This window comes from Tursiops truncatus, chromosome 11, assembly GCF_011762595.2.
Source record: "Tursiops truncatus isolate mTurTru1 chromosome 11, mTurTru1.mat.Y, whole genome shotgun sequence".
Classification (NCBI taxonomy): Eukaryota; Metazoa; Chordata; class Mammalia; order Artiodactyla; family Delphinidae; genus Tursiops; species Tursiops truncatus.
Genome location: NC_047044.1, coordinates 101,417,890 through 101,445,573, shown reverse-complemented (window position 1 = coordinate 101,445,573; position 27,684 = coordinate 101,417,890). Strand labels below are relative to the sequence as shown.

General features: G+C 54.4%; 1 protein-coding gene across 5 annotated transcripts; it reads left to right on the top strand.

Moving 5' to 3' along the window:
- Positions 1 to 74: 74 nt before the first annotated feature.
- On the top strand, positions 75 to 27,684 carry ADA2 (adenosine deaminase 2). 5 transcript variants are annotated; one of them, XM_073789200.1, is made up of 10 exons: positions 75 to 142; positions 2,586 to 2,906; positions 4,649 to 4,874; positions 5,992 to 6,202; positions 18,894 to 19,021; positions 20,345 to 20,435; positions 21,677 to 21,785; positions 23,824 to 23,981; positions 24,449 to 24,687; positions 24,884 to 25,394. In XM_073789200.1, exons 2-10 carry the CDS (start codon positions 2,594 to 2,596, stop codon positions 24,981 to 24,983), a joined length of 1,575 nt encoding a protein of 524 aa, XP_073645301.1. In that variant the 5' UTR covers positions 75 to 142; positions 2,586 to 2,593; the 3' UTR covers positions 24,984 to 25,394. The 5 variants fall into 5 exon arrangements, with proteins under 5 accessions (XP_073645301.1, XP_073645300.1, XP_019781421.1 ...); XM_073789199.1 differs by lacking the exons at positions 75 to 142; positions 24,884 to 25,394 and adding an exon at positions 25,680 to 27,684 and having other exon boundaries at positions 2,080 to 2,906; XM_073789198.1 differs by lacking the exon at positions 75 to 142 and having other exon boundaries at positions 2,084 to 2,906.

Here is a 27,684-nt window from a genome sequence, read left to right as displayed (position 1 = left end):
CATGCACACGCGGGCGGCCCTCCCTCCCTGGGCTGCAGGGAAGTGAAACCCCTTGGGGAAGTGAAACAGTCGGGAGCCTGGGCTTCCAACGGGCCACTGGGGGGACAGAGTCCACGGTCACGGTCGCTGAAGCTGCCCCGAGGTAACTGGGGTCTCCTGGGTGGGGCCCGGGGACCAAGGCGTGTAGGTGGCTGGTGGCACTGCTGACTCACCTGGGCGGGGGCCCTGCCCGCGGGGTGAGTCCCGGGAGTGGGGTGGGGGCAGGGCAGCCTGGCTGCACCACCTGCTGCAGCCCAGGGACGTGACTCAGGCTCACGGATGCACCGATCCTTTCTTCTGAGCCTGCAAACAAGCTATTTTTGTAGAGCTTTTATGCACCTTCCTTTTTTTTTTTAGAAATTTATTTAGTTTTTATTTTATTTATTTTTGGCTGTGTTGGGTCTTCGTTGCTGCACACGGGCTTTTCTCTAGTTGCGGCAAGCAGGGGCTACCCTTTGTTGTGGTGCGCGGGCTTCTCATTGCGGTGGCTTCTCTTGTTGCGGAGCACGGGCTCTAGGCACACGGGCTTCAGTAGTTGTGGCGCACAGGCTCAGTAGTTGTGGCTCATGGGCTCTAGAGCGCAGGCTCAGTAGTTGTGGTGCACGGGCTTAGTTGCTCCGTGGCATGTGGGATCTTCAGGGACCAGGGCTAGAACCCATGTCCCCTGCGTTGGCAGGCGGACTCTTAACTCCTGTGCCACCAGGGAAGCCCCTACGCGCCTTCTTCTAAAAGGGAGGGAGGACATGAAGTGGCCGTGTGGACGGGATGACCCCTCCTCCTGCGCGGCTGGCTGCTCCTGACCTGCGCTGGACACACTTCGGTCTGGCTGGCGGGGAGGAGCCCCCAGGTGCTGGGCACACAGATGCTCTGGGGTCCTTGGAGAGGACCGAGTGGGAGGTTTGGGGGTGGTAGCCCTTGTTAAATGTCATGGGGAGAGGGGACAAGGGGCGGGGCCCTTGGTGGAGGATGTTAGGGGGGCTGGATGGCTCCGTGATGGGGATGGCACAAACCTCACTGTCCTTCTGCCTGGAGATTTCAGCTTTGGCAAACACTGTCAACCGAGGAGAGATTTTAGGACCTGATGAAGTGGCAGGGATTCTCCGAAAGCCCAGCTCTCGGATTTGGGGTCCAGCCCTGCCACGCTGCCGTCCCAGTGGATAACCATCTGGTTCCTTCTGAAAATCTCCCCCTGCGTTTCCCCCTGCGTCTCCCCTGCAGTCTGGTATAATCATTGAATAAATACCTAGAATAATTGAGAGCCATCCCTGGAAAGGACCTTGGACGATGTGTTCTCCATTTTTGTTGCATTGCTGTACCTCTATTTACTTAACATTTTTCTTTACATTAACTGCTTTAAGTTTTTTATTCCACCTGAACAGGGATGACGCGTGTATCACACTTTGAGAACCACTGATGTCATCCAATTCACCCTTTTTTGCAAGTGAGGAAACAGACCCACAGTCATGAAGTGATTTGCCCAGAGTTTCACCAAGACGTGCTAATTTGGGGCTGGGCCTGGGGTCTCCCCATTTACAGTTTTGATTCTTTCTGGTGGAAAGCGTCATACTCTCATGTGTGCAGAAACAATTCCTAAATGTGGTTGCAGTAGTCAGCCCAGGTCAGGGTTCCTCCGCAGACCCAACTGGGGCAGTTCCTTCCTTCTTCCCTCAAATCCCCGCTCACTGGAGACCTGGGTCAGCTGCTCTCTGGAAGCTCCTGGAATCTTTGATGCTAATATTCTGAAATGTCAAGAACACATGTTGCTGTTGAGTGACTGTGCTGGGTGCCTGCTGGGTGTCTTGCCAACCCGGGGTGGGGGTGGGGGGGCAGGTCTTCAGTTCTGGGACAACTTCTTATAGTATTTATTTCCTATTTTTCTCCCATCTATTTTTTCTTTTTCCTTCTGAAATGTCTGTTATTTGGGTGTTGGATTTCCTGAACCAATATTCTTCTCTCCTATTTTTGTCCTTCTTTCTAAAAGCTTCTCTTCAGTTCCATCTTTTATATTGCTCGTCAATGTTTTAAATTTCAGCATTCATGTTTTTAATTTCTGAAAGCTCATTTTGTTTATTTTTTACACCGCCCTGTTCCTGTTTTGGGGACACATAACTTTTCTCATCTCCGTAAAGATATTAACTATGGTTCTTCTGGGCCTTCTTTCGTTTCCTGTGCTAGTTCCTTCTCTGTGTTATTTTTTAAGTTCCTTTGTTATGCTGGAGCCTTTCTTCATAAGCCTCGTGATCCTCTGCTCTCCGGTTGTATTTAAAAGTGAAACACTAAAAATCGATTTCAGTGTTTTCCTGTGCATGTCAGCAGGGCTCGCGGGGGAGCTCTGGGAGGCCTCGTGATGAACTTTTATGTGGGGAACCCCCCCGTGTCTGTACCCAGAGGTCTCTTCTCTGGGATCTCAGAGAAGGAGAAGCGTCGTGCACATGCTGCCTCCTGGTCATCCGAGTGTAGGATGGGAGGAGGGCGGTCCAGCTTCAACACTAAACTCTTCAGCCTCCCCCTTCCCAAGTCTCCAGCAGAGCGACTTCCTCTTCCAGGCGTCCCAATGTCCGTGTCAGGGCGGCCAGCCCTGCCCGCGCTGCTGCTGGCTGTGGCCATGTCTTCTTTCTGCTCGGCCGCATCCGGAGACGAAGCACGAAACCGGCTGTTGATGAGAGAGGAGATGATGCGTATTGGGGGGCAGCTGGTGCTGAAGCAGGAGGAGGAGCTGGCCAACCAGAGGCTCGGGGCCCTCAAGGAGGCTGAGATGCAGGAGGCCCTGAGGGCGGGGAGCATCCCGGCCAGCATGCACTTCTTCCAAGCCAAGAGCTTCATTGAGCAAAGTGCAGTGTTCCACATCCTGAAGAAGATGCCGAAAGGTAGGGGTCAGAGGGGATGGTTCTGGGGTCCTGGGGACATCAGAGGGACTAAATTGGAGCCGGTGGGTCTTGTTTTGAGTGGAGCCCAGACTCCACTGGGGCCCTGAGTCCTAGTCCTTGCTGGTGGACTCGGGCCGGGGGCTCCACGTGGCTGCCGTCCACCCGGAAACCAAAACCCTGGCTCCGAGGGGACTCGGCCTCAGACAGGCTCCGAGGGGACCGGGCATCCCTGGCGGGGCTGGAAGTTGTCCCCTGTAAGAACCCTATCCCTCCCTGCATACGTTCTTCTAGGCTTTCCGGGGGCTAAGTTACTGAAGAGGATGCGTCCTGGGTAAACAACACATTTCTAGTACTTCACTGCTACTGTCCACTGGAAAAAAATGCACAGCGTGAGAGCTGGGAGTTCAGTTTTATTTGGGGCAAGATGAGGACTATAGCCCGGGAGACAGCATTTCAGATAGCTCTGAGAAACTGCTCCAGAGAGGTAGGGGGAAGGTCAGTACCTACGTGATTTTGGTGAAGGGAGAGTACATGCAATGAAGCACATGTTGTTTTTGGGTTTTTTTGTTGGTTTTTTTTTTGCAGTACCTCTCACTGCTGTGGCCTCTCCCGTTGCGGAGCACAGGCTCCGGACGCGCAGGCTCAGCGGCCATGGCTCACGGGCCCAGCCGCTCCGCGGCATGTGGGATCTTCCCGGACCGGGGCAGGAACCCGTGTCCCCTGCATCGGCAGGCGGACTCCCAACCACTGCGCCACCAGGGAAGCCCGAAGCACATGTTTTTTGCAGGCGGTTTCTGCTAGTCACCAAGAGCAGACGTCACCAAGAAGGATCTTAGTGTTTTTGTAAATATGAAGAGTTAGTTTTTCCCAGAGCACAGAGGGCCTCATTTCTGATCTCCACCCTGAACTCCTTTCAGGGGGTTGAAGGTCAGCAGCTGCAGCGGCTCATGATTTAATCCTCGTAGAGGTAGATGGCGAGGGCCAATCTGCAGGTGACGCTACTGTATAGACGCATCGCCGTGAACAGTAGAACAATCATGGTCCTGAGCACGTAGCTTGCAGCTGCAAGCTTTCTATACTTTTTTTTTTAGTATCACAGAGATTAAAAAATGTGAAGACTGTGAGGTTGGTAAAGCAGCCTCCCTGTTTAGAGAGGGGACACGCCAGAGCTCGCACAGCGGGACACCCGCCAACGGGCCAGTGTCCAGGCCAGGTGCTCAGACGCAGCCGGCGGGCAGAGGGGGTGAACCCTGAGCCTCGAGTCGGTGCAAGGTCTGAAGGAGGCCAGAAGCCGCAGGGCTCGGCGGGAAGCAGGAGGTGGGCAGGCCGCATGTGGGGTGACGCGGAACAGGATGAGGGACTCAGGGACCCTGGGCCAACAGGCTGGCGTGGGCGGGCGGGGGCAGTCTTCCCACGCCCCTCATGCTGCGCTGGGCCCGGAGGACTCATCTGGGGGTCAGGCTCCCCGTGGGAGCTGGAAGCCAATAGATGGAGGCCAGCCTTCTGATTGCAAACCCGCCTGCGGCCTCCTGGATGAGACCCCCCAGGGCTCCTGCTGGTGGGGGACGCGGTCAAGGAGCCAGGAGGCCGGGCCACCCCGGGACGAGGCCGCCACAGACGGAAAGGGCCTTGTGTCCCCAGGAACGTGGCCCCGTAGAAAGCCGCGCCCCTCTCATCCGCCTCTGCTGGGCTCTCGGCCCCCCGCTGCCCTCGCCTCACCCCACCCGCCCCTCTCCCTGCAGGGGCTGCCTTACACGTCCACGACTTCAGCATCGTCAGCGTGGACTGGCTGGTGAGAAACGTCACCTACAGGCCCCACTGCTATTTCTGCCTCACCCCGAGGGGGACCCCGCAGTTCAGATTTGCTCGCTCGACTCCCCCCACCCTGAACACAACAGAATGTCCCGCGTGGGTTTTGCTGGAGAAGTTTCGAAAGGGGCTGCCGAACGTCACCGAGTTTGACCACAGGTGGGTGGTGGTTCGGGAAGAACCCGTCTCGCATCTGCGCAGGTGGGCTTGGCGTGTGCACTGTCCCCGTGGGACAGACCCTTCTAGAAACAGCTGGCGTTAAAGAAGTCCGGAGGCTTTTTCTCTTAACTTTACGGGATCCTTTGCTTCACCAAGCATTCAACACCTTCCCCACCCGCAGCAAGTTCCTGGTACATTTAAAACCCGATTTGACCAGTGACACTGCTGCCGCACCGAACAGGATTTGTCTGGACCCTCAGGAAGACCGGAGACAAGGGGATTCCCAGCTCCTGGAGCCAAGAGGCCCAGGATGGATGAAACAGCCTGAACACACGATGGCCAGCTTCCTAACAGACTTGTATACAAACATTATAATAACTATTCTAATCGTAGAACCATCTACAGAGGGCTTTCTTGAGGTATTTCCTTGATGAGTGAGAAAATGCAGCCCAGCCTGCATTTTAAGGAGGTTGCCCAAGGCCACACAGCTGGTAAACGGCTAATCAGGGAAGTAACCTGGGTCCTGTACCGCCAAGTCCACAACTATTTCCATTGGACCTCGGGCTTGAGCTTGCTGGGGCTGCCACAATGGAATACCACAGGCGGGGTGGCTTAAAGAATACCAGTGTACCTTCTCACAGTTCTGGAAGCTGGAAGTCCAAGATCAAGGTGTGGGCAGGTTTCTCCAAGGCCTCTCTCCTGGGCTGGCAGACGGCCGCCTTCTCACTGTGCGTGCATCCCTGGGGTCTCGGACACCAGCCCTACTGGGTCAGGGCTCCACCCTTACGACCTCATTTAACCTTAGTTACCTTCTGAAAGTCCTCATCGCACATTAGGAATTAGGGTTTCAGCATCTGAATTTTGGGGACACGATTCAGTGCATCGCACCCTCCAAGGACAGCTTGGTCTGAGATGTCCGTTCAGTGGGGTCAGCCTGGCTAAGAGGCCAAGGGGGACAGCAGAGCCTGGCTGGTGGGAGCATCCTGCCAGGTGTCTCCTGGGGAGCACTTGGAGGTCCCAGGGCAGGAGGCCTCCATCAGGGAGCCTGGGCAGGAGTCCTACAGGCCGGGGTTGACGGCCTGCCGCAAGCCCCTGCCTACCCTTTGTATCCTGACAGCCTGCTGAGGAATTTCACTCTGGTGACCGAGAACCCCCAGGAGACTTATGCAAACCAAGACGCGGTCTGGGCCAAGTTCGAGACCATCTTCTTCGCGATCGCGGGCCTCGTGAGCTACGCCCCGGTATTCCGAGACTACATCTCCCAGGGCCTGGAGGAGTTCTACCAGGACAATGTGCTGTACCTGGAGCTCAGAGCCATGCTGTACCCGGTGAGTCCATCTCTGCTCAGGCTGGACTCTCTGCTCTCACCCTGCAGGGCTTCACGGGCTCCCCACCCTGGTGCTGCATAGGACCGAGGGCCGGCTTCACCCCCAAGGGGCCTGGTGCCTTTCCGGGGGCCATGTGAGCAAGAAGCCCTGGGCGGGCCCTGCAAAACTGGACACGTGCCCCTCACTGCCCGTCACCTCCCTTCCCTCGTGATCCCCCTGGCCCAGCTCCCCCGAGACGCACGGGGCATGCTGATGCCTGGGCACCTGCCCTGGACTCTGGGCAGTGCCTAGTGCCCAGACCATCCTTGACCGTCTCCTTTCCTATCCAAATGCGCTACTGTGAGTCCCATAGGATGATGCCCTTGGTGCAAGGCCCGCTGAGCCTTTCATCTGGTAAATGGGTCTAGTTGCAGGTAGAGTGAGGTCTGGTGAGTTCCTGGGGGCCCTCTCTGTGGAGCACGGGGACTTCTATGGGCAACAGAGACATTTGATTTGACTTTGAGGAAGAAAGGTCAAAGAGAAAAAAAAGGAAAAGATTGAGAAGAGTCCAGAAGTATCCCAAAGTGTCAAAATATTAACAAATCGCTCAGAGGACCTTGCATGTTGGCCAGAAGCAAAGGGCGATGGGGTCTCAGGTACCAGAGACGGACCGACCTCAGCTTTGCAGACCTGAGCTCGGGGAGGCAGCGGGGTGGCTGGGGCTCCAGGCTGGGGAGGCGTCCCACAAGGAGCCCGGGCGGGTCAAGTGCTGCGAGCGAGGACCCTTCTGCTGGGTATGGAAGAGGACTTTCCTGAGGACTTTTGCGGGGAGGTGGGGATTGGGGGTTGAGGGAGTAGCCGAGGTACTGGAAGGCTCTTCCAGTACCTTCAGGGGCTCACAAGAGTGTGTGCATTGCGCTGTAGGGGAGCACACTCGCCCCCAAAAGTGTCACTTTGGCATGTGGATTATTTCGAGCTGAAACAATCAGGCCCAGAAGACTCAGGAAGAGCCTCTGACCTTCCCCCCAAGTGACTAAAAGACCTAAAGGGCCTGCTCTCAGCATAGAGCCGCACCAGAGTCTGCAGAGAATACGGCCGGGTGTGGTCGGGGGACCCCTCAGGGCCTGGACACCAGAGTCCACTCTGTCCCACTGTCCCTGCTGGCCCAGCAAACATGTGTTTACCAAACACTTGCTTTTTATCACCCTGTGAATTGCCTTCCTCGCCTTTGAAGTCCCAAACCCCTACCCCCAACATCCTCTTTTGTTTTGAGCTGAAGATGGTATTTAAGGTGAGGGCTTCAGCCATTTGGGTGAGCGGCTCAGTCTTCCTGGGTCTCTCCCACGTAGAGCTGTTATTAAACTTTTGCTAGATTTCCTCCTGTTAATCTGTCTCATGTCAGTTTAATTCTCAGACCAGCCAGAACCTCGAAGGGTAGATGGAAATGTCTCCCCCTACACCCCGACAGTTGGCCAGCTGGCCTAGGCAGCTGGATTCAACTTTACTGGCTGGACACCCCTGGCCCCAGGCTCCTGCATCTCCGAGATCCTGGCAGAAGGTGAGAATCCTTATCCTGTCAGTTTGCTGGATCTCCGCCTGCAGGGGCTTTTGGAAACAGGAGTGGAAAGAGTCCTTTTTCTCTTTTCTAAAATCAGATTAGCAGGAGAAAATATTTGTGGAGCTAGTTCTCGGGCCTTAGGGCCTCTGGGTCAGTGAATTTGGAAGAGAGCTCTGGGCTTGTGAATCCTTTTCCTCCCAGAGATGGTCGCTGTTTTTCTGTTTCTGTCTTTTGTATCACAAGGAGGAAAACCATTGGTCTGATTGGTTTTACTTTTTTCTTGTTCTCTGTCTTGAGAGTTTGGCCTCAGCACCAGTGAGAAAACGTGGCTGGTCCTGCCGTCTGGAAGGCGCAGGCACCAGGGCATTGGGTGGCCAGCCGGATGGACTGGGATTCCTAGCTGTCACCTCTGGTCGGAAGCACAGGCCACACCTGGGCTTGCAACCAGCGTCCTTGTCCAACGGTGCCAGCTTCCGGGGGTTTGTCACAAGAGGTCTCCGTCCCCAAGGGGCCTCTGTCATCTCAACCTTCACGCCGCCTTTGCTTCCTTAGACCATCCTTGGGGGCGAACTTTCTGGACCTTGTGAGGCTGTGTCCTTTGCACTCTCCTGGGACACCTCTTTTGTTCATGGTTAAGCCACGGAAAGCCGTATGGTGTGAGTCGGTATTACGATCTTACTGTCAATGGCCAGAGGATGGATACTTTGAACTGGAAAAACTTCTAAATTGGTAAATTTTTTAGAGACCTCTCCTTGTAAACACCTGTTTTATTGGTACCAATGTTAAGACCAAAAGGTTACCTTAACTCAAATGAACAAAATGGTTTGGGAAGCCGTATGGAATTCAGTGTCCTAGCTTCGCCTCATGGGTCTTACAGTTGCTAATAAAAACGGTCCATTAATTAACAAGGGAGTGAGAAGAAGGGTGAAGTCGGGACTCTTTCCAACAAGGTAGACATTTGTAAAGGGTTATTAAGGGGAGAGTCACAGGACTGGTCCCAGCAGTGTGGGAATCTATAGATGGTTATTAAGAAATGGGATGAAGGGCTTCCCTGGTGGCGCAGTGGTTGAGAGTCCGCCTGCCAATGCAGGGGACACGGGTTTGTGCCCCGGTCCGGGAGAATCCCACATGCCGCGGAGCGGCTGGGCCCGTGAGCCATGGCCGCTGGGCCTGCGCGTCCGGAGCCTGTGCTCCACAAAAAAAACCCAAATGGGATGAATACAATGGACATTGATGGGATTAAAACAAAGGTTTTGATAACAGCACTACCTAAGGCTGGGTGGGCCAAAGGGACCCCCCCGCCAGCACCCCCCAACATGAAAGGGCCCCAAACAAGTCCTCTCTCTTTCCCCCAGTTTGGAGAAGTTTAAAGGCCAGGATGCAAAGCTGACACCTAATAAGCCGACCTGCAATCCTGAGGGCAACAGTCAGGCTGATTAACCACGTTAAAGATTGACAGGAGGGCCTGGGTCCCTGGGGTGGACTCCGCACTGGGGACCCAAGGCCTTTGACAAAGGAGGGTGGAGGGAACTTCCCCTGACCCCTCGAAGCGGGAGCCCCAGGAGCTGTGGCACCAAAACTGCTCGTGGAGCCGAGTTGTGGTGTGAGGGTGGACGAGGTTTATGAAGCTTGGAACGTTTGAGGAGTGTTTGATGGGAAGAGATGTGATGTCCAGCTGAGAGCGCTTCCCCGACAGTATCCAAACTGGTCTGTCCATTCATCCAAGTTATTGAGTGTGCCAAGGCCTTGCCACACTCAGTAATTTGAACTGACTTCAAGGGTGGCACTATTTTGGTTTTCTTACCATATTCCATGGTCTTTATTGGCTCAGAAATTTTACTGTTTGTACACCCAGAAGCAAAAGGGCTCCAGAGGACTGACACACATTGACCAAAGTCATAAGAGACAGATGTATACACAAGAAAGTCAGAATGCAGTTTTCAGAGAAAATTATCCATCAGACCAGTCACGTATGCTTTCCCATCAGTAAATCCTCTTGAAGACAAATTTTTTTTAATTGAAATATAATTGATTTACAATGTTGTGCCAGTCTCTGCTGTACAGCAAAGTGACTCTGTTTTACACATATATACATTCTTTTTTTTTTTTTGAGTATAACTGCTTTGCAATGTTGTGTTAGTTTCTGCCGCACAGTGAAGTACATCAGCCATACACATACACGCATCCCCTCCCTCTTGGACCTCCCCACTACCCCCCCACCTGACTAGGCCATCACAGAGCACCAAGCTGAGCTCCCCGTGCTAAGCAAGTTCCCTGTAGCTATCTATTTTACACATGGTAGTGTACTTATGTACATTCTTTTTTTAATACTCTTTTCCATTATGGTTTATCCCAGGAGACTGGATATAGTTCCCTGTGCTATACAGTAGGACCTTGTTGTCTATCCATTCTAAGTGTAATAGTTTGCATCTCCCAGCGCAACCCCAAACTTCCCGTCCATCCCTCTGCCCCACCCCACCATGGCAAGCACAAGTCTGTTCTCTACGTCTGTGAGTCTGTTTCTGTTCTGTAGATAAATTCATTTGTCATATTTTAGATTCCACATATAAGTGATATCATATGGTATTTGTCTTTCTCTTTCTGACTTACTTCGCTTAGTGTGATCATCTCTAGTTGCATCCATGTTGCTGCAAATGGCATTATTTCGTTCTTTTTATGACTCATATTCCACTGTATATATGCACCACATCTTCATCCATTCATCTGTTGATGGACATTTAGGTTGTTTCCATGTTTTGGCTATTGTGAATAGTGCTGCTATGACCGTAGGGGTGCATGCATCTTTTTGAATTATAGTTTTGTCCGGGTATATGCCCAGGAGTGGGATTGCTGGATCATATGGTAGCTCTATTTTTAGTTTTCTGAGGAACCTCCATACTGTTCTCCATAGTGGCTGCACCAACATACATTCCCAGCAACAGTGGAGGAGGTCCCCTTTTCTCCACACCCTCTGCAGCATTTGTTATTTGTAGACTTTTTAATATTACCATTCTGACTGGTGTGAGGTGGTACCTCACGGTAGTTTTGATTTGCATTTCTCTAATAATTAGTGACGTTGAGCATCTCTTCATGTGCCTACTGGCCATCTGTATGTCTTCTTTGGAGAAATGTCTATGAAAATCTTCTGCCCATTTTTCGATTGGGTTGTTTGTTTTTTTGTTGTTGAACTGTATGAGCTGTTGGTATACTTCGGAGATTAAGCCTTTGTCAGTTGCATCATTTGCAAATATTTTCTCCTGTTCCGTAGGTTGTCTTTTTGGTTTTTTTATGGTTTCCTTGGCTGTGCAAAAGCTTATTAAGTTTGATTAGGTCCCATTTATTTATTTTTGTTTTTATTTCTATTGCCTTGGGGTGAAGGCAAATCTTAACTTCTCCTGAAGCCAAACTATCTGATATTTTTGCATTCGGAGGCTAATTTTTAAATCCTGGGTGGGATCCCTAAACTGACTCTATTGCCCTAGTTTGACTCGAAGGGTTCGGGGACCCTGTCGTGGAGGCTGCGCCAGCCCTGAGAACCCGTCCTTCCCGTCCTGAGTCAGTGCCCCCTTTCCCCCACTTCCAGGTCTCTACTCTCCTGTGTATCCTGGATGACCCCCTTTTCCTGGGATATGTTCACACCTCCTTGAGGTCGGCCCAGGTGAGGGTGTGCATCTCCACCGGGATCTGGTGATTGTTTGCCGGTTTCACTCTGAGCACAGACCTGCAGACCTATTTCTGATTCTTGGGAAGTGGGAGTGGGCCTGACCTCGGCCCCCAGGAGAGTCTTCGTCAGCCTTGTGAGTAGTCAATAAGTCCTGGGTACAAACGATCCTTTCAAAAGAAAAGAGAGGGTCCAGTCCCCCTTCTACTAAGAAAAGAATTTCGGAAAGAGATGAGCTGGCCCTGGACGAGCCCGTGTAGGGCGGAGGACAGTGCATCTCCCAGAGCCATTAGTCCCCTGTTTGGCCTGAAATCCCTTCCTTCGCCCAGCCTGGGCCCCGCCCCTAAGCCCATCCTCCTCCGGAGTCTGGTTTAAGCCCTGCCTCCACCACACACCCCCACCTTCCTGGGACTGGCTTCCTCTCCTGGAATCCCCGTGTGTATGTCAGCCCCGGTTTCCCAGCGAGGGAAATGACTGTGAGTCATTTCAGACCCGGCAGAGTCCTCCAGAGGCTCCAGGGGTGATAATCACGCTTAGGGGGGGTAGGTGTGCATGGGACTGAGTTGGAGGTGCTCTTTGGACCCTGACCTCCCAGGGTCCCAGACCTTGGGTCTCGGGTTGGACTAGGGAGCTGCCGAGTTAACTAGCCAAACGCCCGCCCCCCGCTCCCCTTGGTTCCCATGCAGATGGTCTGACCCAGGCCGCACTTCAAGACCTTCTGAAAGCACTTTATCTGCATGGTCTCCTCTGAGCCTCACCACCTGCACTTTGCAGATGTGGAAACAGGCTCAGAAGGGTGCAAGAGCCTGACCCAGGCCATGTGGGCAGTGAGTAGGGATGGGCCAGGGGCCGGGGTGCTGGGCTTTGAGAAACCCTGTGGGGCTACACGCATCTCAAAAGGAGCTCCCCGAGGGGCTTCCGGCCTGGGGGTGTAGCTTCCTGTGGGCACATCCTGGCAGCTTTCGCAGAGTGGGGAGTGGGAGGGAGGCCTGCCCTTGGGGAGGGGACTTGGGCTCCGTAGGGGGAAGGGGAGAGGAGGGAGAGAGGTGCCGAGCGAGGGTCTGAGCCCCTGGGGAGGTATTTGGGGAAGCTGCAAGGAATTGGGCCTTGCTTCCAACCCCCCGCCCCCCTCCCCACGCCCCTTGGGGACACGTGGCTCTGGGGTCTGCCCTGGGGACCTGCCCAGCCAGCCTCTCTCCCCACCTCCTCCGGCACCCAGCCAGGGCTCCCTGAAGGTGGAGGGCAGCTGGGATGTGGGCTGGGGCGAAGACTGAGGGGGATGGGATTTGCTGTTTGCTCTGGTCTGACCCTGGAACAAAGGGCCCTTGCAGTCCGGAGTCTTTGCCTAACGCCCCCTTAGCCAGAGTAGGGGAGCCATCAACACATTAACAACTAAAAACGTCTGCCCTGGAATTCTTTTCTGAGCCCCCTGCCTCCCCCTCCTTGCCTGTGGGGCTAATTCAGGGCCTGGGATGCTGTTGATGGACTATGCCACTGCCCAGCCTCCTATTGTGTCACTAATGCTCCATCACAAAGGCCACTCACCCGTAGCAACAGTTGCTAGGCGGGTCTGAGCTCCTGGGCCCCATCCCCGCCCCCTCGGCCGGAATCGGAGACTCAGACTGGGTCGGGCCAGCCTTCCGAGAGGAGCTCCCAGGGGATTATGCACAGGAGCTAGCCCAGCTGGCATTTACCCGTGGGCGGTCTTGGGGTGGGGGGGGACACGTCGGGGGGGCGAGGGAGCTCAGGATGGTCGTTCGCGGACGGCTTCCTGGATGCTGTCACTTGTGTAACCAGCGGTCCCACTGCTCCCCCTACCCACTCCCAGGGTTTTGTCCTGGGTTCTTAGCAGAATCCTTCATTAGAAACTCCACCTGGCTTTTTGCTCTAGTGACCCGTGTTTCACGTCATTGGTGTTGCTCTGCGGAATCCCGATGGCCGCGCTTCCCTACCACGTTGCGCTGTGATCGCGCTCTAAACAAGGCTGTGAAATCGACGAACACGGTAGATCTCCAGCCTAGAGGTACATTATTACATGAGAATCACCTGGGCGAGTTTAAAAAACCAGGTTCTACCCCCAGAATTTAACTAATCCGGGGTGGGATCCAGGCATTTTCTCCTCACTAGGTGGTTGGAGACTTTGAGACAGCGCCCCTCCACCACGATGCCGCCGACCCCCCAGCCCCCCGCTCCAGCCAGGGAGCCTCAAAATTCTCATCTGTAAAATAAGACCTACCTAACAGTGCAGTTTTTAGGATTAAATGAGATTGATGGAAAGCTCTCGGCATATGCCTGGCACGTAGCAGAAGCTCAGTTCACGCTTTTTAAGTGAATCCGGCTCTAGAAGTGGAAGCTGGTTGCATTCGGAACTAGAGCTTCTGAGTCCTAGTTTCTGGTCTGACACAAGCTAATTGTGTGACCTTAAGCAACGCTGCCCCCACATTTCCTTTCTGTTCCTTCAGCTTCAAATTCTGTAATTCCATAATATCATAGACAACGGGAATTTGTAATCTTGTACTAGTTTAGGAAAGTAGTATGTAGTTTGAATAACTTCCCCACAAATGTACACCGCCTCAAGTAAACTGCAGGATTTGAGATAATCTAAATTGAGTCCAGTGTGTTTTTAATCCAAGGGGGCTTATTATAGAGACATAGCCGCTTCTGTACCCCTGAGCCTTAGATGAACGACAGACCCCTTCTTGTACTTACAGGTTGTCACATTCTTAGATGGTAACTCATCTTCCTATAGGACAACTGCAGATTTGAGTTGTTTTTCTGCATCTGGCCATAGGTTGCTGATAACAACACGGTATTACTAGTTATCATTTCTTTTTTAAAAATTTTATTAGGGTAGAGTGGCTTTACAACGTTGTGTTACTTTCTGCTGTATAATGGAGTGAATCAGCTATAGGTATACACATATCCCCTCCCCCTTGGACCTCCCTCCCGCGCCCCATCCCACCCATCTAGGTCCCCACAGAGCACCGAGCTGAGCTCTCTGTGCTATACAGCAGGTTCCCACTAGCTATCTTTTTGACAGGTGGTGGTGTATGTATGTCAAACCTAATCTCCCAGTTCATCCCACACCCCTTCCCCCGCTTTGTTCACATGTCCATTCTCTACGTCTCCGTTTCTATTCCCGTCCTGCAGATAGGTTCATCTGTACCATTTTTCTAGATTCCACATATATGTGTTAATATACGATATTAGTTTTTCTCCTTCTGACTTAACTTCGCTCTGTATGACAGACTCTAGGTCCATCCATGTCTCTACAAATGACCCAATCTTGTTCCTTTTCATGGCTGAGTAATATTCCATTGTATATTTGTACCACATCTTCTTTATCCATTCATCTGTCAACGGCCATTTAGGTTGCTTCCATGTCCTGGCTATTGTAAATAGAGCTGCAGTGAACACTGGTGTGCATGTATCTTTTCGAATTGTGGTTTTCTCAGGGTATATGCCCAGTTGTGGGAGTGCTGTGTTATTATGGAGAACAATATGGAGGTTCTTTTAAAAACTAAAAATAGGGACTTCCCTGGGGGTGCAGTGGTTAAGAATCCGCCTGCCTGTGCAGGGGACACAGGTTCGAGCCCTGGTCTGGGAAGATCCCATATGCTGTGGAGCAGCTAAGCCTGTGAGCCACAACTACTGAGCCCGAGTGCCACAACTACTGAAGCCTACGCACCTAGAGACTGTGCTCTGCAACAAGAGAAGCCACTGCAATGAGAAGCCCACACACCGCAACTAAGAGTAGCCTCCGCTCACTGCAACTAGAGAAAGCCCGCACACGGCAACGAAGACCCAACGCAGCCAAAAAGAAATAAGTAAATTTATTTTTAAAACCCCCTAAAAATAGAACTGCCATATGACCTAGTTATCATTTCTGAGTGCTTTACAAATATTAACTGATTTGATCCTTGCCACAAGCCTCTGAGGTGTGATTGGTTTGGAATATATTGTAGCTCACTGGAGCCAGAAGGCGGACCACAACCTCAAACCAGCTGAGAACTTTCCTCTGAGGCTTGGCTTCAGAGCCTGTTCTAACTGCACCAGTGCGGCTGCGAGGGGCTGCAGGTCTCACCCTGGAAAGGGTCTCCACTCCTGCAAGTGGGGGGCCCTTGCGCTTTCAGATTCCCATCTTGGTGCTCCCATCAAGGCTGCAGTTTCTTGGGCAGAGGCTGGAGGCCAGAGGGGCATGAGCTCGGGGCCTGGGCAGCCCCAGGGGAGACTTACTGGGGTGCCAGAAGACCAGGAAATGCTCTGGATGCGGCTTCAGTGTCTGCCCTTGTGGCTCTCCGTGCCACGGGAACTAGCAGTGGGACCGCTGACAGAATCCATGAGTGCGAACCACCCTGAGCGCATCAGGCCTCCGTGGCACCTTTTGTGTAGCCATGCAGACTCGATTAACCTGCCAGGGTTCTTCCTTTAGGCAGAATATCATGTGTTGATCTATATATTTAAGTTTCTTTCTTTTGTCTCCTATGCCCCCCCAACATCCATCTATCCACCCATCCCCTAAAACGTGCTGTGTGGGGCTTACTTTTTTTTTTTTGGCCGCAGTGTGCAGCAGGCAGGATTAGTTCCCCAACCAGGGATGGAGCCCACGTCCCCTGCAGTGGAAGCGCGGCGTCCTAACCACTGGACCGCGAGGAAAGACATGGCACTTTTTTTTTTAAATTGAACTATAGTTGGTTTACAATGTTGTGTTAGTTTCAGATGTACAGCAAAGTGATTCAGTTACACACATATATATGTATCTATTCTTTTTCAGATTCTTTTCCATTATAGGTTATTACAGGGTATTGAGTATAGCTCCCTGCGCTGCACAGTAAGCCCTGTCTTAGTATTTTTAAAGCTGCAAGTAGGGATTTCCCTGGTGGTCCAGTCGCACTTCCACTACAGGGGGTGCAATTTCAATCCTGGGTTGGGGAACTAAATAAAAAAGAAAGAAAAAGGTGCAAGTAGACAGCACTCTTCTTAGGTTAAAGCTCGTATCTGGAGCTCCTCCTCTGGTCCTAGGAGAGCAGGTGGGAAGGTCAAGCGACAGGGACCCCGTTCTCAGGGATCTCCGACCCAGCTGGGGTGTCTGGACAGGTGACTTGTAATGACGGAGCAGTCAAGGCACGGGGCAGAATTCCGTCCTTCCCTTCTGCAAATCAGGTGGGTAATGCCAAGATGACGTCAGCTAATAATTTTGGGTTGAGTTAATACAATGGTTCTCAAACTTTTACTCACAAAATCTTTGAGGATCCTAAAGGGCTTTTGTTTATGTGGATTATATCTACTATATCCTGTATAATATAACCAGTATTAGAAACTAAAACTGAGAAATTTTCAAAGCACAAGCCTACACAATTACACCATCTATTTTGTGTCAGAGCAGTATTGCCATATGTGATGCAGCTTCTGGAAAATTCTGTACACTCAGAGAATTAGAATGAAAAAGAAAACATCTCAACATTTTTATGAAGACAGTTTTGAATTTGTAGACTTTGCAAAAGTCTAGGGGACCCTCAGCGGCTCCCTGACTATCCTTTGAGAACTGCTGGAGTACAGCATCAAAGATTTGAAGATTCTAACAGAATGCCTTGATCAGTAACAGGAAAAGCATTCTTTTAAAAAATCCTTTGGGGACTTCCCTGGTGGTGCAGTGGTTAAGAATCCACCTGCCAATGCAGGGTACATGGGTTCGAGCCCTGGTCCGGGAAGATCCCACATGCCATGGAGCAACTAAGCCCCTGCACCACAACCACTGAGCCTGCCCTCTAGAGGCTGCACCAGTGCAGCTGCGAGGGGCTGCAGGTCTAGTAGCTGCGAACCACAGCTACTGAGCCTGCGTGCCACAACTACTGAAGCCCATGCACCTAGAGCCCGTGCTCCGCAACAAGAGAAGCCACCGCAATGAGAAGCCCACGCACCGCAACGAAGAGTAGCCCTCGCTCGCCACAACTAGAGAAAGCTCGCGCGCAGCAACGAAGACCCAACGCAGCCAAAAATAGCCCCACAAAACTTTGTAAGTAGGAAGGGAAGAAAGTAAGTTTCCTTTACCTTCTTACGTTCTGTTCTTGGGATGTGCAAATTAAACTGACAAAAGCAGGGCTTCCCTGGTGGTGCAGTGGTTAAGAATCCGCCTGCCAATGCAGAGGACACGGGTTCGAGCCCTGGTCCGGGAAGATCACACATACCGCGGAGCAACTAAGCCTGTGCACCACAGCTACCGAGCCTGCGCTCTAGAGCCCGTGAGCCACAACTACTGGGCCCGTGTGCCACAACTACTGAAGCCCGCGTGCCTAGAGCCCGTGCTCCACAACAAGAGAAGCCACCGCAATGAGAAGCCCGCACACCACAACGAAGAGTAGCCCTGCTCGCTGCAACTAAAGAAAGCTGGTGCGCAGCAACGAAGACCCAACACAGCCAAAAATAAATAAATAAATTTATTTAAAAAATAAAAAATAAAAAAAACTGACAAAAGCCACATTAACAGGAGAAAAGGCATAGAAATTTTATTTGATGTCAACGTTTAATTTTTACGTGCATGAGACCTTCATAGAACAGAAGTGAAGACCCAAAGAAGTGGGTAGACCAGGTTCTTATATGCTACAGTATGTTAACAAATGGTGAGAAATTGTGGAAAAGCAATAAGACAAAGGAAAAGAGGTTTGGGCTTCCAGGTGCAGTAAATTGTGGGGAGGTAAGTGTATGGGGAACTAATAGAAGACGGGTTATTTTAGTCAGGTTCGTCTGTTCAGATCCAGCTCGGAGCCCAGTTTCTGTCTGCAGTGATAAGGGCTGTTCTCCCGGAATGGGAGCTGGAAGGGGGCGCCTTCACGGACAGAAATGTATGTCCTGCTCTGAGGCAGAAAGGAGGGCACAGAGCTCTGTCTGCTTCTGTGCTTCTTAATTGCCTTTAGCTCAGAATAATCCTTATGTAAAAGTGGGATCTTTGGGGGCAGCACATCTGATACCCCCCAGGACCCCCAGAGATGGACAAGCAAAAAGCCTGCTCTTCCCCACTGCATGTTTTCTTCTGTCTCACCTGCTGTGCACCCCTGGTCTTCCCACTCTGCCCCTGACCATTTCGCTCTTGGTGTCCCTAGTGGCTTGGCCACCTCAGGGGTCCCCTGCCTCGGGGTGGGAGAGTGGGGAGATGAAGTGGGTCCTTGGAACACCCTTTCTGGCTTGTGTCCTGTCGTCAGCTGGCCTGTTCCCCATTCACTGCACAAACGCTTACTGAGCACGGACCATGTGCCAGGCACTGTTCTAGGTGCCAGGACCCAGCCTCGAACAAGAGGCAGACATCCCAGCCTCGTGGCACCAAAGAGCATTATCCCATTCGGGGCTGGGACTTCTGATCAACCTCAGAGGCCGTCACAGGCACTGAACAAGGAAATCACAGAGTCCAACCTAGTTTTGGAGACTGTTGGCAGCTGGGACTGGAGATCTGCTCTGCTCACCTCTGACATCTGGTCGGGACCATGCTTCCCTCGCAGGTGTATGAACTGAACGGGACGGTCTACAGCCCAGAGTGGTCGGTGAGGTTGTACGAAGAAGTGGCTCGTAATTTTGCAAAAGAGCATCCTGGGTTTATCGGAATCAAACTCATTTATTCGGATCACAGGTGAGAGCGAGCACGGCTGAAGCTGAAGGACTAGGAGGAGACGGGGGTGGGGCGGGGGGTGGGGCGGGGGGGAGGGGCTGGGAGGCTGGGGCCAGAGACCCCGGGGGACTCCACGTGCCGTAGCGGGAGTGCAGAATCCACTCTGAAATCCTGACCAGGCTGGAATGAAGAACTGTGGCAACTTTCCAGATCATTGCAGGCTGTGACCCACACCGGCCTGGGTCATCAGTTACGGGTTTAGTGTTTTTGCCTGAATGTTTTTTGCTTCAATCTGCGGCCGGGTTCTGCCTCACGGCAGCCACGTCTGTGTGGAGACCTCTGGGAGCCACGCACCTTGCCCCAGGCAAGAGGAGGAGGCCTCCGCGGAACTCGGATTTTACCGAGGAAGGGTCTCCCTTTTGTCGGAAAGCAGCCGGTCTGGACAGTCGGCGCCGTGTCCAGCCGGAGGGTTTGGGGAGGGCAGACCCCGCCTGCTCAGCCCCCCGCCGGGGGAGGCGGAAGGGCAGTCAGGCCTCCCTGGAGCCCCCTCCCCTCCCGGTGAGACTTGGGGCCGCCGGCGCTGGTGGGCCAGGGTGGAGCTGGCGGTGGTGGATGGCGGAGGCTCCTGGGGGCTGGTGTCAAGAGCGCGGCCGCACGGCGTCCCCTTGGCGCTGGGGACGGAGGCAGCTGCTCCCGGTGCAGAGGAGGGACGGGCAGGTGTGGGGCTCACAGAGCCGGGGATGGAACAAGTGGGCCGATGCCTCGGCCCCATCGTGGACTTGCGCCTTTTCTCTTTGTGCTTCCGTGGTGTCGCTCCCGCCTTTTCCCTGCCCTGGGCTGGAAGGGAGAGACGTGCAGGGGAGAAGAGACACTTCGGTCGTGTGGTTTCTGCAGTGCCCGGGCCTTGCAGACGGAACCAGGGCCCAGGCCCAGCTGCCCTGGCAGGGACTGGGTGGCCTGTGGTGTTTCACAGGTGCCCAGGGAGCAGTGGGCTGGGCACCTCCAGGACCATCCTCTCAGGGATGCGGGGCAAGTTTCGGGCATGGCCGCTTTGCTTCAGTCAAATGCAGACCAATAAAACTGCACTATTTGTTTTGACCCCGTGGGTCCCCGTCCCCACTGGCTTTCCAGAGCCTACGCTCTCTGGGCCCCGCCGGAGTCCTTGAAAGGATGGATTTGGGCAGAATTTCTCCGTGATGGGGCACAACAGCCTGGACGGGGCGGGGTCGTGTGGGCAGGGCTGCTGGGTGCCCTGGACGAGGCCAGACTGGTCATGAGGGGCGCTCACTACACCCACTGGCCCCGAGGAGCCTGCGCCCGTGCTTCTCTCCATCTCTCCCACAGGTCCAAAGATGCGTCCACCATCACGAAATCCATCCAGACAGCCATGGAGCTTCGAGCCAAGTTCCCCGGGATGGTGGCGGGGTTTGACCTGGTAATGGGCCCAGCCCAAAGCCCTCCGGGAAGAGCTGGGTGGCCGGCACCACTGAGACCCTCCCTCGGGGCCTGGGGGGGGGAAGGGAGAGCAGAAAAGTTCAGAAAAAGGCTAGAAAGGGAAGCTCCAGAACAAGGAAGGGCCAGGATAAGGGGCTGCCCCCCACTCCCCAGCCTCTGCCCTGCTCTGGCCTCAGTGCCCACGACACATCGCTCTTCAAGCTGCAGCCCAGGGCTGGGGTGTCTGGAAGGAGACATGGGGCTGGGCCTGAGCGTACCGTCCAGGATCCAAAAGCGGCCCCGCCCCCTTCACCCCAGCTGTTTCCAAAGCCCCCTCACCCCCCTGCCCCACATAACAGCCAGGCCACACTTCAGGTGGCAACTCCGTAATCTCACTCAGAAGCTGCATTAATCTAACTGGCCGAAGGCACCCCGACCCCTCTTCCAGAATTTCACTCGAGACTGCGCTGAAGCCCTTACGTTCAGACCCGCCAGGGCCCCGGGAGCGGATCTCAAGGAATTGTTTTCTTTGGACCAGGGTGTCCTCCTGGGGTCCTCGGGGGCTGCTCAAGGGATCCGGCCTCTCCAACCCCTTTTCCCCTCTGTCTGCGGTGCCTCCCGACCGGTCCCTACAGGACTCAGGTGCACCAGTCCTCGAGGGAAGCCGGGCTGGTGTTGTTCAAAGGGTCGGCTGGGGTCTGCACTCTGTCCTGCTGCGCTGAGCGCCCAGCTTGTGTTATCACGAGGGTGTCAGCACCCCTCCCCGCCTTCTCTCCCAAGGCTCTCTCACTCCCGGCCCTGGGGGTGGGGCCCCCTTTGAAGAGCCAGACTTTGGTGCAATTGCGGTCGGGTTAGTTACGGCTGAGGGACTGCTGGGAGCTGCCAGGCCCGGAGCCCAGGGGTCGAAGGCCAGAATCCTCCCGACCCTGGTCTAGGGCTCAGGCTCTCCCGCCCTCTCTGTCTCTGTCTCTGTGCTCTCTGAGTCTCTCTCTCCCCCAACAAGGAGCTCGGGCTGGAGCGCAGGGCTGGGAAGGCCGTGTGCAGGACACCACGCAAAGGCTGGGAGGGTCGAGGTACAGCCTCTGAATAAGGGGGGAGTTCTTTCGGGGCAACGCGCTCTCTTTTTCTTTCCCAGTCCTGCTACTGGTCCCTCTCAAAAGGCTGTGTGCCTGAGGCCTCAGCAGTGCTGGCAGGTACAGGGCTGCAGGGCACACCAGCAAGGCCCCCCACTCTGTCCTGCAGGTGGGGCGAGAGGACACGGGCCACTCCCTGTATGACTACAAGGAGGTTTTGATGATTCCAGCCTCGCGGGGCATTAAGCTGCCTTACTTCTTCCACGCCGGAGAGACAGGTGAGCCTATGACCCCGTCGGGGACAGAGGGGGTGATGGGCAGGGGCCCTGGCCATCTCCGAGGGCACGGACGGGACACCGGGAAGTGGACCGACAGCCCCAAGGCGTCTCGCGGCACCTGTCCCTTTCACGTACATTATCACATCTGTCCTGACAGCAACACCCGGAGAAGGAGGGACAGTGATACTGGGGCAGCTGCCCTTCACATACGTTATTCACTGCTCTCAGCCGGTCCTGCCAGGAGGGCGCTTTTGCCCCCATTTACAGGTGAGGAGCCCAGGGCTCCAGCCAAGCACAGTCACTGGTCCACGTAAGGAGCTGGGAACCTTTCTGATGATCTCCTTTTTATAAGGCATGGACTGTGCTCACTGGTCATCGCTCAGCCTCCAGACATTCCAGACCTTAAATAAAACACGTCGACCCTCAGCAGAAGCAGCACCAGGTCACAGCTGCGACATCAGATCCCAGGGAAGATCTGGGGGACTTAGACCTGCTGCATCCCGACTGGCACCCCTCAGAGCACCTTGGGCTCCTGCCACCCAAGAAGCCCTAGGAGCCAAGGGCAGAGCCGTGGGAGCTGGGATTTCACAGCCGGGCTTAAACCCTTGTGTCTCATCATCTCTCAGAGGAAGGCTCCTGTGCACTGATCTCTCAGTTATGTATTATTTAGGCTGCCCCGGGTCGTAGATGTGGCACGCGAGCTCTTAGTTGCGACACGCGAGCTTTTAGTTGCGACACGCGGACTCTTAGTTTTGCCGTGCGGCACGCGGGATCTAGCTCCCTGACCAGGGATCGTGGAGTCTTAACCGCTGGACCACTAGGGAAGTCCCGCCAGGGAAATCCCACGTTAATCTCTTTTTCCTGACATTATTTTCAAGTCCATTTAGGTCCAAGCTGTTCTAGGAGATTTAAAGAATTGTTTGTGGGGGTGGGGAAGTGGAGATGGTGTGTGTGTGGGGGGTGCTAGCCTTGAAGACCACGTGGTTTGGTTGGGAAAATCATACTCACCTCTGTGAAATCATCTCAATTCCAAGACGCATGGTCCTAGGAGAGGATTTTGCCAGGACTTGGGTATTTAATACCTTTAGTTAAAAAGAAAAAAATCTTTGAAAAGAAGTAGTAGTTAGGAAACTAGTGAAAATCTACCTGAAGCACATGCCCTCACCAGCAATGGGAATACCTGGGTTTCATTCCCAACAGAAAAGTGGATTCTCACACTTCCCATGTGAATCAGTCAGGATGCTTTTCCAGGCATGGGGCCCTCACACCTGGGTCTCACAATTAGGTCTTCTCTGATCTCCCGCAATAAGCAACCTCTGCTTTCTTTCTGGGTCCGGGATTTCACCCCACTTGGCCACAGATATGAAGTCACAACCAGGCGTGACCAGAGAGGAGCTGTTTCCTCCAGGGCACCTCCTTGTACTGGGGGGAAGCTGCAGGAGTCCTCACCCGCACCCTCCCTCCCCAGGCTGGCAGAGTCCGAACTGCCATTCCCACCTCCAGCGAGGCCCTGCCAGCGGGAAGCCGCCTCGGGGTGGCTGGTTCCTGCCGGCTGCTGCCATCCTGCCACGGGTTGTCCCAAGAGCTCTGTTACAGACAGAAATTAAAGTTCGTACAAATCATTAGAGTGACCGAGTCTGCAGCACATTGCTGTAGAGGATCCTACACATAAAATTCCCAGAAAACAGCTCTGGAAACAAACATAAAATGGAAAGAAAGAATATGGACGGTGGGTCAGGTAGACCAAGGCTTGAAACCCAGTGTTGCTGCTTCCTGCCTGAGGACCTTGCTTGAGTTTATAAAGCCTGTGTGGGTTTCAACTTCCTCAACTGTTACATACGCACATACACACGTACATACCTATAGGCAGGCCGTACCTCTCTTCAGCACTGTCATAAGGAGAACGTGTGCGCGTGTGCGCTTTTGTGTTAATGGTCATTTCTCTTCCTTTTCCTGCTTGGGGAGTCTGGGCCTTTCACCTGCAGATTGTCTGTGGGTCCCATCCATCCTACTGAAGACCCACCCCCTTTATTCCTAGACTGGCAGGGTACCTCTGCAGACAGGAACGTTCTGGATGCCCTGATACTGAACGCGACCAGGATTGGCCATGGGTTTGCTTTGAGCAAACACCCGGCCGTCTGGGCTGAGGCTTGGAAGAAGGACATCCCCGTCGAAGTCTGTCCCATCTCCAACCAGGTACGCAGGCTCCCTGGGGCCAGTGGAGGGCACTCTCCTCCCCCAGCCACGGCCAACCTTTCCCCTGCATAATCTCTCCGTTAACTCCCTTGGTTTCTCTTCCCTCCACTCTCTCACTCCCGGTCGTGAAGTTATGTAGGAATGGACTTTGCCTAAACCATTCATAGTAATGAGGGTCCCCAGTGGGGCGGGATTGCGGGTGAAGCTATGGACGAAGCTAAAGGGGCCCGGGACGGACACGCAGGGGGTAGCGTGGGGTCCCACTGCCGGGCAGCTGCCTGGGGCTTTGTGCTTAGGGCAGCTGCTGCGAGCAGGACCAAGAGAGACCAGGTGTTTGTGGAGAAGACGAGGACTCGCGGGAGGACCGGCTCTTCCCGCGTCAGGACCGCCCAGAGCCCCGATGCTCGGGACAGTGACGGGGACGGCAAGGCCCGGTTATACTCGCGGCCTCACCTTCCTCCTGACAGCTCTGCATGGATGCATGGTTGTCTCTGACTGGGCAGGTTCTGAAGCTGGTGTCTGACCTAAGAAACCACCCTGCAGCTGTGCTGATGGCCACCGGGTACCCCATGGTCATCAGCTCTGACGACCCCGCTACGTTTGGCGCCAAAGGCTTGTCCTATGATTTCTACGAGGCCTTCATGGGCATCGGGGGGATGACAGCCGATCTGAGGACCCTCAAACAGCTGGCCGTGAACTCCATCAGGTGAGCGTACCTGTTCTCGGTCACCGCCTGTGTTGACCGCTCCGAGGTTTGGGCTGAGGCCCGGAGGTTTCCGTGCTCTTCTCCGCATCGTCTCCTATCCTGTGACTGCTCTCGGGCTGGGGACATGGTGCCCTGCCAGCATCCGAGGTCCCCTCCCGCCCCTCCCTAGGCTGACCCGGGCGCCCCGCCCCCGCAGGTACAGCACCCTGTCGGAGCCGGAGAAGCAGTTTGCCATGGCAACCTGGGAGGAGAGGTGGCAGAAGTTTGTGGCCCAGCTGGCAAGGGGCCCCAAGTGAGGAGGTGGCCGTCTGTCACCCGCTGCCTCTGCTTCCCTCCGCCCCGGCCTCGCCTTCTCTCCGCCGGTCTGGAACCCAGGGAAGTCACCTCCGTCTCTTTACCAGAACCGACGTGCGAAGGCCACCCTCAGCCTCCGCCTTGCCCGAACTCTCAGAGCCCTCATCAGTGGACCCCACACACCTCGTGGAATGTCCTCCCTCGGCCTCGGTGACACAACCCCTCCGGGTTCCTGCTTCCCTCCGGCCGCAGCTCCCGGGGGGGCCCCGTCCCCGAGCTCCTCTCGGCTGGTCTCGGGTGGGCGTCCCTCAGCTCAGCCCTGCACTTTGGTCTCCGCTGCTTCCCTCCCCTTTTCTCTCTTCACTCCACACTCTTCTCCTGGGTGGTCTCGTCCACTCCTTCCCTTTAGAAACCACGTACTTGATGATGATTCCCAAACCTGTGGGTGATTCCCAATCAGTACACTCGCTGGCCCACAGGAGCCTCGGAGACCAGCTCCGAGCAACGCTTCCCTCCCAGGCGCCTCAGTGACTGGCATGTCCGTCCACGCGGCGCAGAGGTCGTCAGAGGAGTTCTTGCTGCCCCTGTTCACCCACCCTCCCCACACCGCTGCTGCCTGCCCTGCAGCCACTGTATGAGCTCTGGCCTGACTCGCAACAGTCCCTAGCTGCTCTCTCTCTTCTCTTTGCCCTTTCCAGCTCGTTCTCCGGCAGCAATGACTGTTTAAAGTTAAATTAGGGGCTTCCCTGGTGGCGCAGTGGCTAAGAATCCGCCTGCCAATGCAGGGGACACGGGTTCGAGCCCTGGTCCGGGGAGATTCCACATGCCGCGGAGCAACTAAGCCCGTGCACCACAACTACTGAGCCTGCGCTTTAGGCCCTGTGAGTCACAACTACGGAGCCCGTGAGCCACAACTACTGAAGCCCGCACGCCTAGAGCCCGTGCTCCACAGCAAGAGAAGCCACCGCAATGAGAAGCCCGCGCACTGCAACGAAGAGTAACCTCTGCTCGCCGCAACTAGAGAAAGCCTGTGCACAGCAACGAAGACCCAACACAGCCAAAAATAAATAAACAAATTTATTTTTAAAAAAAGTTAAATTAAACCAGGGTCCTCCACTGTGACAAGTCTGTGCACTTAGGAAACTCCTGTCCCCACTGGGCACGTAGCACCCTGTGAGCCGGGGTCCCTCCCACTCCATCCCGCCCCGCACGGGACTCCAGCCTCGGTGTCCCGAGCTCTGCCAGCCCCAGGGCCCCCCTGGGTCTCTCTGCCGGGAATGCTGCTTCTCCCGCTTGTGTCTGACTCTTGTCACCCTCGGGCTTCATGTCCTTGTTTCAGAAAGGCTTCCCCCTCGGGGCTCCTTGCTCTTCCCTCCCACTCCACCGTGATGTGTAATGACCATGTATTTAGTTCTGCGGGGCCGCCCTCCCCCACGCCGTCATCTCCCCGTGGACAGGCACGAATGACCGGTTCACGTCCACCGCGAGCCCGGAGCCCAGCCCGTGCCCAGTCAGCCCCCAGTAAACACTGTGTTGCAAGAACGGACGTGCCCTGTTCGTGCTGAGCTGGGGTCGGGTCCCGGCTCCCAGCCTGGTCTCTGGGAGAAGGTAGGCGAGGAGCTGGCCCTGGCCTCACGTGGCCCCAGGCTGCGAAGGAGAACCGAAGACGTCATTACACGTGCCCTGTGGATGCGGAGAAGCCCACCCTCTCCCTGGCTCCTGGCTCCTGGTGCTGGGACAGCCTTGCTGACTAGGGTGCTCAACCACAGGCTGGTATCCAGAGGGAACCAGATGCCCTTGAAGACCTTTTGATTCGTGGCCTTAACCAATGCCAGCAGGGGGCACACGGGTCCCAACTGAGCTGACTTCGATTCAATGAATGGTGACAACGGAACTTAGCAGAACGGGCTTCGGTAGCCAGCTGCCACGGTCATGGGGGTCTCCCAGGGGTGTGGGGTCTCTGATTTGGGAAAACTAACCGGCTGTGGTGCCTTCGTGCTGGTTCAACAGGCAGAGTCCCCGCAGAGAAACAGAAACACCAGCAGAGCCAGACCGGGACTCGCCAGGAGGGAGGGGCCGTGGCCCCCGGGTTCTGCGGCGGGCAGAGAACGTAGAACCTGTTTCACTCACTCCTCCTGTGACTTCCCAGAGGGGCCCTGACATACAGGTCTTCGGGGAAAACTTGTGTTAGTTGAATTCTTATAAGCAAAACCTTGCTGCACCCGGGGGCTCGCTGTTTCTTTAAAGGAAATCTGTAGCAAAACCTCCTGTTCACAAAACACCTTTTGTGATTTGAACTCCTGGAGTCTGTATCTATCTGTTTTTAGAGTGAGGTCTCCTTTGTCAGATGAAGGGTCTGGGCTGGAAAACCAGAGTCCCCATCGTCTGGCCCCGATGGGTGCCCTGGCCTGGCCTCCCGGTCCTGGAGTTCTGCTTCCGTCCAGGACGGCTTGGGGTGGGGGGCGGTTCTGGAAGATCCAACTGAGGGAATGCCGTTGGAGATGTGAATCATCCCCTTTCCCAGCAGTTTAGAAGTTGGGATCCAACCTCAGGGAAAACCATGGAACATTTAATCTTATAATCTTGAAATAATGTGAAACTTCAGAAAAGTAGCAAGAATAGTACAAAGAACTCTAAACATAAATAAATAAACCATGTTTATTAGTTTCTTGTGTTTCTTTGTACAAAATAAACAAATGCACG